The sequence below is a fragment of the Phyllobates terribilis genome, unplaced genomic scaffold, assembly GCF_046119375.1.
Source record: "Phyllobates terribilis strain yellow unplaced genomic scaffold, ASM4611937v1 Scaffold_4__5_contigs__length_816908805, whole genome shotgun sequence".
Classification (NCBI taxonomy): domain Eukaryota; kingdom Metazoa; phylum Chordata; class Amphibia; order Anura; family Dendrobatidae; genus Phyllobates; species Phyllobates terribilis.
Window position 1 is genome coordinate 601,668,546 of NW_027362764.1, and position 13,227 is coordinate 601,681,772.

Here is a 13,227-nt window from a genome sequence, read left to right on the forward strand (position 1 = left end):
TGTTATTTTTTTAATGAACCTTTGTACCACTATGGTAGAGAAGTGTTGCTAAATATCTCAAGATTAGCAATGTTCTTCAAAAATTGAGCCATCTATCCCTCACTACTGGGACCATGTGTACTGGGAGAGCTGACTAAAACCAATTCCTAACCACCAGACAGGAAAACTTACCATGAAATAGATATCAGATATATCCTTATTTTAAGAGTAATGAGATAGGAATCTTTGTATGAATAAAATAATTCACAATCGTATCTGAATATTTTCTCTCTATCTTCTCCCTTGGGTTTTTGTTAAGATAAGTGAAAAGCTGGAAATTCCAAGGTTGGTAACAAGCGTCTGAAGGTTGGTAACAAGCGTCTGTTCTTCATAAGAAGCCCTGCTGATAGTTCATCACACCGCTCATGACTATTACATGAACCCCCTGAGAGCTGAAAAGCAATCGGTATAGAAAGCAGGGGAATTTCCAATCTGAAATACTAGAACTATTGCATTTTTATATTGAAGCTGTTTCAAGAGATTCCAGAAAAGTTTTCCAGTACACACCTGTAAAATTCATCAGCAGAGGAATGGCACAATATAGGGAGACCAATGATGGCCAAAAGAGGGACCCTGCATTACAATACACCCCTGATAAGCATCAAGAAGGTGGCCTAGGAGATGTAAGAGTATGGAGTCTTAAATGGTTGTGATCCGATCATGCCAGCTATCAAAGTAATAATATATATATCAATTTCATCAGCTTTGAAAGGAAACCGGCTGGGTTGTACATGCAGTTGTATCTGGGGCAGGAGGAGCGGAGCAGAATGATACACAATTTGGGAAAAAGATTCAGCATAATTTTCATTTATTTAAATCCCTGCTCTTTCTGGGTTTAGGAGTCTGGTGAATTCTGTAAATCACTAATAAGGCCTCCCACTAGATTCCTTAAGTTAAAATGATTAGCGATCATCAATCTCATATTCTATATTACTGCACTGACTGGCAGGAGCACAGCATCTTAAAGGGGTTGTCCGGTCAAAATGATAAGTCTGCAGACTTATGAATCCCCCCAGTGCACACATCATGTGCTGCAGGGATTCACCAGTTTCAGACTTGAGACCGGAGGCTATATATACGTTATATATACCCCCGGCCATTCAGCGCCGCCTCGCTCCATACACTTGTTTTGAGCGAGGCCATGCCCCGTCTAGTGAAACGGACGACCAGTGGACTTGTCTGACTACAGGGAGCGGACTCGCTCAATACAAGTGTATGGAGAGTGAGGCTGCTCCCACTACCCGGGGGTATGTATAGCGCGTACATACCCTCCATTATAGGGTCTGAAACTGTCGAATTCCTGCATTGCACAGTGCGTGTCCTGGGGGGATTCATAAGTCTGCAGTCACACAGAGTGACTGCAGACTTACTGGTTTTGACCGGACAACCAGCCCTTTAAGACTTGTTATTAGAATCAAAAGACAATTTGTCAGGATGCAAGGAAAAATTTAAAACAGAATCTTTAGGTGACAAAACAAAGAGACATTTATATTCTAATTTGAACGTTGTGTAATATTATTATTATTATTTTACTCACTTATATAGCGCCATTAATTCCACAGCTCTTTACAGGCATTATGGGCACTGTCCCCATTGGGGTTCACAGTCTACATTCCCTATCAAGATGTCTTTGGAGTGTGGGAGGAAACCCACACAAACATGAGGAGAACATACAAACTCCATGCAGATGTTGTCCTTGGTGGGATATGAACCCAGGACCCCAGTGCTGCAAGGCTGCAGTGCTAACCACTGAGCCATCATGCTGCTCTCCTGTACATGGCCATATTACACAAGGAGCCATAATTGGATTTCCATAACGGCACATAGGGGCTCTATGTTATATGCTTTAAATTACTCAGGGGGAATATCTCCATACATTCAACCCCTGAAGGAGCCTGGGCAGCAGCAAACAAGGTGTACCCAGCATTATACTGTACTAAGTAGCCATGTGGTCTCCATTCATGGTCATATAGGTCTTACAGACTCCTGTATGCTTGAGCCCCTAAAAGTGACAAAGAAGTCTACAGTTCACTGTCACAATTAAATACAGTGACTATAAATGCATGTTAAAAACTGACGTAGTCTGTCATAACCCTTCTGTTTGCTTTAAGGGATGTATTGTAGGGTTGGACAACCTACAAAGATATTAGGTGATTTCCCAGTGGGCACAGACCAAATGGCCCAGTGTTCAAGCAGCATTTGGAGATCACTAGAGTCCATTTCTTATGGGATGATCGATAAATGAACTATTGAACCATCTTGAGTGTACAGTGAAAGCAACAATGGAGCAGACATGTTCTGTACAGATGGAAGGTGGACCATCTCCTCAAGTGAACCCTGTGTTATCTACATTTTGTAGAATCATTACATTTGCTTCAGTTACTGCATGCTTAGTTCTAAAGGTGAGTTGGAACAGATTTTTTTCATGTAATCATGTAAAGTGAGAGCTGCAATTATTTATTCTATTTTCTCCGAGAAAAAGAGCCCTAATATGTGACACTGTGCTCTGCTCATCTCATAAGCAGGATGATTTGATCCCTGGAGTACAAGAGCGGTCAGTGCTCTAAGTTATAGAACAACTCCTTGAAACTTGTGGTCAATGTGAGTGCTGTCCCTATGGTCTCAGTAACATTTTCACTATGTCTCTTTCCTCATGTGCAGGCATTGCAGGACCTTAGGTATTCATGGTTACGTCCACTGGTATAGTGACAGTTAGTTAGCTAGTTGCTAGTGATCGTAACCATGGATACCTAAGTTCCTGCAATGCCTGCACATGGCATACATAGCGAATCAGAAGAACTATACTACATTTCCAATTGGAGGTATTTGCTAATATTATTATTATTACACCTACTACATATTGGGATTGGATCTTGGAGATGGGAATACCCCTTTAAGAATTCTTGCCATAAGGGCAAAATACCTTAGCCCTAGATCAGCCACAGCAGAGGAGAGCAAATAGGCTTATTCCTGACTGTGATGGTTGCCGCCCCAAAGGAGTCCGAGTGCTGATACCCGAGTGTGAAACAGATTTTCACTCCAGAGATGCCTGTCATCTGGTGCTGGTGTTAGAGGGACTGTACAGTAGAGGGTAACTACGTGGGTAATTTGCCAGAACTGTTTCCTGTGTATATCTGCATTCCTTCCACCATCATTAGGTGGGGACCCCAGAAACCATTCTTAAAGGGGCTGTCGAATCTTATATTTAAAGGGGCACACCAAAACCCAAATACCCCTTACAGGCTCATACACATACATGTGCTACAACTATGTCCTCTAATTTTTACAGGGATATAGTTATGGAATCATTGTGTCTTTGTTGGTCCCTAAGGGGCATGTGAAGGCTTTTTTTGTGAAAAATATTGGCATGCTTCCTTAGATGTCATTACATGCCAATATTTCAATATTTTCCATTAAAGCATTGGTTCTAGGAGAAAATATGTGCATAAAATGGTGCAGAATAGCAGCACCGTAAAGCTTCATATAGTGTGCCTATGGCTTTGTGTCCCAGAGCAGTGGAGCGTCCCCATATGCACAATACAGGCTGCTGTAAGAGATCCATCCATAATTTATGAATTCTTACATTTCTTTAATTATTTTTACAACTGTTGTTATATAATTTTATTGAAGAATCAATAATAAAATGAAGTTGATCAGCACCGTCAGATGAATACTTCTGTGTATTTGATATGATAGTTTGCTTTTAAACCATATTGTTCTCCAAGGCTGACAGTTCGACCCTTAGGGCACAGTCAGACGGCCATGTGAATTGGACCAAGATCAGAATGCAGTGCACGGACTGGCCGGCGGCTCTCCCAACCCAAGCGTGACATCTTCATATATTTCTATGCAGATGTCACACTCGGGTCAGGAGAGCCGACGACCAGTCCGAACACTGTATTCTGATCTCGGTCCGATTTATGCGACTGTCTGATTGCACTCTTACAGACGAAACCAAGACCATGAGTCTGTTGTGGGAAAATGTTAAAAACCATAAAGCATATTTGTTTCCAAGATATTCATTCTCTGTACTTGCTAATTAGGCCTGCTGTAAGCAAATGATGGTGTATCCTTGCAAAATGCCATGATATGTCAAGATAGGAAAACACATACAAACTGGATGCAACACGTTATACCTGACTATCAAACTTTTTTTTTACTCTAACCTATTGCAAAATTTTGGAAGATGCAGTGTTGTGATACATTCAAAATTTATATTGAGTAAAGCACATTTGGGAACACACATGAAACTTGTAACAGAGAACAAAACTAATTATAGTAATCACTCTCATGCTTACTGCTAATTTTTAAACGACACAATAAAAAGTTGCAATCTAATTGATTGCTGCAGGCTATTCTTTGTCTACTATATATTACCATTGCATCCCTTTTCTTAATTGACACAATTATTCTAATAAATATTTGCTACTATAATGACTACATGAAATCAAACATTCCTTATCATATGAAATATTAGCTCAGATTTTCTCAATAACATGTATGCTCATCCAGAATGGAATCTGTTACAAATATCTGAACCGAGAATATTACAATGTACAATATGTAATCAAAGTGGAAATGAGACAAAATCTGATTAAGGCCTTATTCAGACTTCCATGTTTCACATTCATGTTCTTTGATATTCACCCATAGAACAAGTATCTATTATAGCCTATGGAGCTGTTCACATGTCCATGTGTCGGCGCAAAAATCAGAGACATGTCCATTTTTTATCAGCACCATGGATGTGTACAGTTTGTGTGCTGTCCGTGATTAACATTGCAAAGGATAGGAGAAGCTTAATTCATTTATTTATCCGTATGTGAAAATTATTCATGAAACACTGATGGTAAAAACTGACACTGACCAAACACTGATGTCACTCGGACCCAAAACACTCATAACAATCGGTCCTATTTTTTATGAGAAAAATCAATGATGTCGGAATAAGGCCTAAGGTACAAACAATGGTATTTAATGCAAGCGGATTAATGGGTTGTTCCACCTGGATAAACCCTCTGTAAAGGGGTTTTCCCACAAAGTACATTTTAATCAATAGATCTTGTAATAAAAATAAGTTCTACTATTGGATGTGTTAAAAAAATCTTCTTGTGCTGAGATAATCTTATAAATGTGTCCCTGCTGTGTACTGTGTAATGGCTGTGTCTGACCGTACAGGAACATGGTCTGATCTTACCACAGCTCCTGGGCAGGGGAGGACGCAAAAGAGTATACAGACATGACAGCATGGGATTGTAGCTGATGTTTTACCTCACAGAAAGAAACAGCTGCGATCCTGTGCGGTCCTGTCTGTATACTCTTCTGCATCCTCCCCTGCCCAGGAGATGTGGTATGATCAGACCATGTTCCTGTACGGTCAGACCCAGCCACTACACAGTACACAGCAGGGACACATTTATAAGATTATCTCAACACAGGAACATTTTTTTAACACATCCAATTGTGGAACTTATTTTTATTACAAGATCTATTGATTAAAATGTATTTTGCTTGTGAAAAAACCCTTAAAATCAAAACCACTCCAGTTATCAGTTGATCCTTATGATCTGATTGGTGGAAGTTGAGGCAATTGGTGCAAATAGCAGGTGATCATACATTTCTTCTACAGTGTCCCTAAATATGTAGGGGCCATTCAAATACAGTAGTCAGATTAACATGTAATTCTGAACATGGTAACATACAGTTTACTACATAATAATGATATGTTGCAAGATTTCACAATAGCATAACTGCATACAATAATATGGTCATTTAGTATCAAGAGAGAAAACTTTCAAAAACCTTAATGAGTCTATTCAAACATAGATTTTGAAAGTGTTAATCAGCCTCATCAGGCCTAGGAGATCACTTTAATAATGTTTGCAATTTGTATTTTAAAATCTAGTGACATCTATTTTGACTATATATGCAAAGAATTTTTGAAGAGCAGTAATTTACTTTGGTCCACTGTCATGATATGAAAAAATATATAAGGTTTTGTATGCCATGGCAGGTAAAGCATTTTCTTAAAGAGGTTGTCCGCCCGGTCTTTGGCTACGGCCCCACTATCAGTATTCGGTCAGTATTTTTTCTCAGGAGTGGGAGACAAAACCAGGAGTGGGTGATAAATGCTGAATTGGTGACTTGTTTCCATTATACCTTTTCTCTGATTGCTCCTCACCTGGTTTTGTCTCCCACTCCTGAGAAAAAATACTGACTGAATACTGATCAAATACTGATAGTGGGGCCATGGCCTTAGGCTACAAGTCTGAAGTCACTCTATGTGACTGCAGACTTGTGAATCCTCACATTACCGGCACTGTGCGCTGTGAGGATTCTCCGGTGTTGTGAGGATTCTCCGATGTTGGGAGCGAGCGGTCATGTGACTACAAGTATGCGCTATGCATCCTCCAGGTCACATTCTGAGTTGAAGGGACAGCCTCGCTCACTGCAAGTGTACATGACCGCCCGCTATGTGATGATACACGAGTCTGCAGTCACATGAAGCTTAACCCCTTTAACTCGGTTATTATAATGCAATAACAATGTACAACAAATTCAGTTTTTCAATATATGTATATGTACCATACGCTAAACTACTTACTTGTAAGTATCTTCCATGTCTTCTTCTCATCATCGTAGTACTGGACCAGGTTGCTGGGCAGTCGGTCGGGTCCAGGAGGCAGTCCTCCGACTAATAACAACATCTTCTTGGTGGATCGAATTCTTCACCCAAAACAGAAGAGAAGAAGAATGAACCGTGTCATATTTCAAGAATGCTTGTGTCCTCATCTAATCTACTTTAATGGCTCTGGCATCTACACATAATCATGTCACAATAGGTTGGAGGTAAGGCCTGAGCAGGATGGCTCATAAAATAACTGCACATCCCTTACTCGTCAAAAGAAAAAAGAAAAAGCACCTCTCCTGCCATTTGTCTAAGGTTCCTTCCAGAATTCCGTCTTTTTTTTCTCCTGTTATCCCTATAAATCATGGCTCTTTACAGCTGAGCACTCATGAAATGCCCTGCAGTTGTGATAAGGTTAGGCATTAAAGTTACACATCAAAAATCATATTAGTTAGATCGTTATTATAAGTCGTTTTACACCTACAGAACCTTGAAAAATGGTAAAGGTTATATTGGGAGACAGGAGACAAAGCTCAGCGAGCACTTAGATTATACAAGTTCCTCCAGAGTAATTAGCTGTGGGGGTAGAATGATGGGCGAGCAGACGACACTCACTGGATGATGTACATTACAGGCCACATATTGGCTTCTTACATTATAGATCTTGATCATCTCCGTTCTTGCTACCCCCACCCCCATGCACTAGTGGCTAAAACATTGACTGGTGAATGTGTCACATAGCTGCGAGCTTCCCTGGAGTGGGGCCCTGCCAGTGATCTCCACTGATCCAGCGACAGAAACCTGCTCATCTGTGCTAAAGCCACTCTAATTCCATCCTTCTGCTATTTTGCTCTGCCATCTTCCCTTGGGGGCAACTATATAACAGTGTGACTACCCACCCACTGAGTGCAGGAAATTCTCTTTTTTTTTTTCAACCAAGCTTGTGATTCCCAATATGCCCGAAAGCTCCAAGGTTCAAGTCTGCCTGGTAAATGAGAGTCTACATACTGCTTCGGCCCAAGTTTTTGTCATTTATTTATTATGCAAAATTTGAGGATAGAGTTTAAAGGTTATATATTCCAGAGAGTATATCCAGAAACAAAATCGGGGCAAATTTCAATTAATTAAAAACAACCATTTATTTAAAAAAATTATTCTAAAAAATTCATGATGGTTAAAAAAATGTTCAGTTCATCAAGATATGCATAAACTAAACGGGTATGTATGTTCTGGTCAAAATTCAGAAACTATATTTTATACACCCTGATCACTGTTTTTTTTTCCTCAGATGGACAGGTATAAAATGTATTTATCTATCTATCTATCTATCTATCTAACTATCTATCTATCCATCTACTGTATCTATCTATTATCTATTTATCTATAATCTATCTATTATCTATCTATTATTGATCTATCATCTATCTATTATCTATCATCTATCTCATATCTATTATCTATCTATCTCATATCTATCTATCTATAATCTATCTATCTGTCTATCTATCTAATCTATCCATCTATTTATTATCTATTTATCTATAATCTATCTATTATCTATCTATTATTGATCTATCATCTATTATTGATCTATCATCTATCTATTATCAATCATCTATCTATCTCATATCTATTATCTATCTATTATTGATCTATCATCTATCTATTATTGATCTATCATCTATCTATCTCATATCTATCTATCTATAATCTGTCTATCTATCTGTCTATTAGGCCACGTTCACACGTTCAGTATTTGGTGAGTTTTTTACATCAGTATTTGTAAGCTAAAACCAGGAGTGGGTGATAAATACAGAAGTGGTGAGGTGTTTCTATTATACTTTTCCTCTGGTTGTTCCTCTCCTGGTTTTGGCTTACAAATACTGAGGTAAAAAACACACAAAATACTGAATGTGTGAACGTGGCCTAATAATAAGAGCACTGCTATCAGTTTTTGTTTTCATTTTTTCCTCCCCTTCTTCCCAGAGCCATAACGTTTCTATTTTTCCATCATTATGGCCGCATGATGGCTTGTTTTTTGAAGGACGAGTTGTACTTTTGAATGACACCATTGATTTTACCATATAGTGTACTGGAAAATGGGGAAAAAAAAGTGCAACTGTTTTTTGTTTTTTTTATTTACCATGTTCACAATATGGTAAAACTGACCTGAGAATATGAATCCCCAGGTCAGTACGAGTACGCAGATACCAAACATGTATAGTTTATTTTTTATTTTAGTGGTGACTTTTTTTTTTTTTACTTTGTATGAAAAAAAATGTTCACATTTGTCGCTATTTTCCAAGACCTGTAGAGTTCTAATTTTTTGTGATCTGGGGCTGGGTGAGGGTCTATTTTATGCACCCTGAGCTGACTATTTATTGATTTTGGGTTAGATACAATGTTTTGATCGCCTGTTATTGAACTTTGTTGAAATGTTGTGGCGGGCAAAAAAATTTAATTCCGGAGTTTCGATTTGTTTTCTTGTTACTCCATTTACTTTATATTTTGATAGATCGGGTGATTCTGAATGCAGCGATACCAAATATGTGTATATTTTTTTAATTGTTTTATTTTCAATGGGGCAAAAGGGGGGTGATTTGAACTTTTGTATTTTTTATGTTTTTCATATTTTTAAAAACTTTTTTTCCCACTTTTTTACTATCTCAATAGTTCCCTTAGGAGACCTGAAGCTGCGATCATCCGATCGCCTTTGCTATACCTAGCATAGCTTTAGCCCTGCTATGTATAGCAGAAATCACGATCTCCTATGAACGCCGATCACAGGCCGGCTCTCACAGAAGATTCACAATGACAAGGCATGGGGGTCTTCTGCAGCCCCAGCTGTCATGACAACCATCGGTCCCCCCCAAACATGTGACTTCTGGCAGGCACATGTTAAATCCCGCTGTCAGAGACTGACAGCGGGATTTAATTGGTTAATAGCCGCTGGTGGCGCTCTGATCCACCCGCTGCTGTTAAAGGCACATAACAGCTGTTTAAATCAGCTGTCATGTGCGGGGAAAGAAGTCGACTCAGCGTCGGAGCCTGCATCAAAGTCGGGGACATGACATATGACGTAAATATATGTCATATGTCGTGAAGGCGTTGAAGGGGTTTTCCCATGAACAAAGTACATTTTAATCAATAGATCTTGGAATAATAATAATTTCCACAATTGGATGTGTTTAAATAAAATGTTCCTGTGCTGAGATAATCTTATAAATGTGCCCCTGCTGTGTACTGTGTAATGGCTGTGTCTGACCGTGCAGGAACATGGTCTGATCGTACCACAGCTCCTGGGCAAGGGAGGAAGAAAAAAAGAGACTATGCAGACAGGAAAGAATTTGGTTGCAGCTGATTCTATTTGTGAGGTAATTTAGCCCACCGATGGAAATGATTGAGGCACTGACTGTACTCTATACAAAAAGGGGTTATTTCTCATTGTAAAATATGCTGTCACAATTGCCATTACAGGATGGCAAATAGATCATGGCCCAAAAAATACACACTGCATAATTATAATGAATGAGCATTCCTAGGAAGCAATGATCATGCAGTCTCAACAGGCTGACAATCACCCGATGTATGAGCGTGCTGCATAAAAGATCATTGTTCTCAGCAGCACATTGTCTTGAACAATGGCAGTCTATGTGCACAGATCTATCACTGACTTTTCTGTGTGCATTGGCCTGTATAAACAAGCTATTAAACGACAGCCAACTGGCGAGCATGTTGTCGGTCAGTTTAACATATCCCGTGGCTCGATTCCTCTGCTCAGTGAGTGATTGTTTTGCTGTCCTATGGAAACTGAGTCATGCTGAGTTGTCAGTGTTTTGATTGACAGCTCAGCTGTCCAATCTGGGACTGGAAGGTGCAGGACTTTCTCCAGGTGTTCTCAGTTCTGGAGATTGCCCAAGCTATTTAACTGAGATGTTTGCCTCTGATCAGACGTAGTTTGTGCTTTCTGGTGAGTGTTTGCCAGATTCTGTTGTTCTGAGTTCTGATCTTCCGCTGCCTCACCCTTTGGGCTGTGTTCTGACTATCCCTTTGTCTTGTCCTTTTGTTTTGATCCGCTATCTCCTGGTATTTTGACCCCAAACCGTGACATGACTTACGCCTTTGTCTTTTCCCTTGGTTTTCTATGTGCTCTCTTGGTACTGACCCCGGAAAGTCTAACTTCTCTGCCCCAAGGCCTGTCCGTGAGTAGTGACTAGCATTACATTGCGCACTGTTAATTAACCCTTATTCTACCCCTTCAATAAATTACATGATCAAAACTATTAGCAACATTAGATTGGATTGTCTTCTGCTGGATCTCATTGTCCTTGCTTTGACTAAGCCCTTTGTGATGTTCACAAGTCCGGTGCCCTGCTAGACCAGTCCAACAGTTTCAACAGGGATTATAGACATTTCCCAGGACTTTGCGCACCATGTAATAATCTGGTATGTTACCCTAATCTGGCATTACAATCCATTCATGTCACTATTTATTACATTTATAAAACCTAAAATATCAACTTGTGTAATAGAAGTGAGAGAAAAAGCACAAACACCTAGTGGTATCATGAGTAGAGTGAGTTTTTCTATGTGATGTGTTGCACTATTTCTCTATTTTTTTCCTTATTCTCCTTGAATTCTAATAAGTTTGTGTTTCTATTTTTTTCAGTTTCTAAAATGTAATTTTGGGGTAAATCTAAATATGGACTGTCTAATCATTAACAATATCCTAATAATGAGAAAGTTAACCCATGTAAATCTCTTTTTTTTTCTCTTTCTACTACACTGATCAGCTGAACAAATGCAGAGGGTCTATTGTCAACTCTGTGTTCAGTCTCCAGTAACTTATGTTATGTCAGTATATCAGCACATTAAACTCAATGGGCTTCATGTATCAAAACTGTCTCGAGGGAAAAGTGGCCCCTGGTGACCATAGCGTATATTGTGTAGTTGTTCTAATTGTCTAGTTAAATTTAATTAAAAAAATTATCTGTGTCTGACCGTGTAGGGAACATACCACATCTCCTGGGCAGGGGAGGAAGCAAAAGAGTATACAGACATTACAGCAGGGGATCACAGATGATTCATTTTCTGAGGTAAAATATTGTTTAAAAACAGGCAGTGAAATGTTTTACGTCTCAAAATGAATCCTCTGTGATCCCCTGCTGTAATGTCAGTATATACTTTGACTTCCTCCCCTGCCCAGGAGCTGTGGTATGATCAGACCACGTTCCTGCATGGTCAGACACAGCCAATTTTTTAAAATGAACTTTTGTTCATGGAAAACCCCTTTAAGTACGACTTGCAATATTACAATGGAATTACAAATAAAATACATAATATGAACTCAATCTTATTACTAAATTAAAATGTAAGATCTATAAATAAATCTATATAGAGAGAGTTAAACAAGGGATTATGTCAAAGTTAATGAAGTTATGATTTGTCAGCATCATAGAGGGGGGAGAAGTACACGCCCCCAGTAAAAACTATCTGTTAACATGCCAAAATTTTTAACTCATACTTTGATTGTTATTATCTTCACAATGGAGAGGCGAAGCAAAAGAAAAAAGACAAACATTTTATTCAGCTCTGCAGCTAATATTACATCATGTGTCCACTTCAACATGAAACATTTGGTAAAGAGGTCCTCTTTAAAGAGGTTGTTCACTACTATTAACAATGCCCCCATGGATTTAAATTGTGGCAACAAGTCTTTTTGTAAATACCTTCTGCTTTGCATCTTGCCTGTGAGCGGCGCTCTTGCTGAGAGCTCACCAGGCATCATGTGACCACGGCTGCAGCCGGCTCCGACATCCGCTGATGTCACGGCAAGTTCTGGCAGCAGCCGGGGGTGACCCAGTGAGGCGCTCCCCCTGATTGATGGGCTGTGGGTGAGGCTTCACCGCCCATCACAGCCCAACATCATCCGAACGCTTTCCCTCTCCTCTGCTTTCATTGGGAAAGCGCGGACTGGATGCTGGGCTGTGACACATAGGCGAAAACCCCGCCCACAGCCAATCATTCAGAGGGAGCGCGTCACTGGCTCATGCCCGGCTGCAGTTGGAACTTGACATGACATCAGCGGATTCCAGAGTCGGCTGCAGCCGGGGTCACGTGACTCCTGGTGTTTTAGCTGTTCTGATTCTGACCCAAAGTCAAATATGCCGGATCACCAGTGAGGCCGACTAAAAAGATTAGGGCCTCCAATATAAAGAGCGTTCAGAGAACAGACTGCTCAGATGTCGTGAGCAAATAAATTTCTGTTTATTCACACAAAGAATACTATCTCTTATACCATTTACAATCAATGCAGCCTGCTTATTCACCCCTGTTGTCCAGGTCATGATGACTTTATTCACCCTGACCCCATAACATGGTTTTAACAGAAATTAGCAGAATGTTGCATATGAGATAAGAAGCATAAAATCCTTGAATGCGGAGACTATGAGGCTGGATAATTCTAAACAAAGTATAAAACAGAGAACAGACAGAAATCTAGAGAATGTAGAGAAATATAGAGCAGAGAGGAAAAACATTAACCCTTCTATATCACTGGT

General features: G+C 39.7%; 1 protein-coding gene across 1 annotated transcript in view; it reads right to left on the bottom strand.

Moving 5' to 3' along the window:
• Positions 1–13,227, bottom strand: part of KLHL14 (kelch like family member 14) — a 117,804-nt gene that overhangs the window by 85,573 nt on the left and 19,004 nt on the right. Inside the window, exon 3 of the mRNA XM_073679217.1 lies at positions 6,644–6,765. Within this exon, the coding sequence (XP_073535318.1) occupies positions 6,644–6,765 (122 nt within the window). The remainder of the gene's footprint in view (positions 1–6,643; positions 6,766–13,227) is intronic.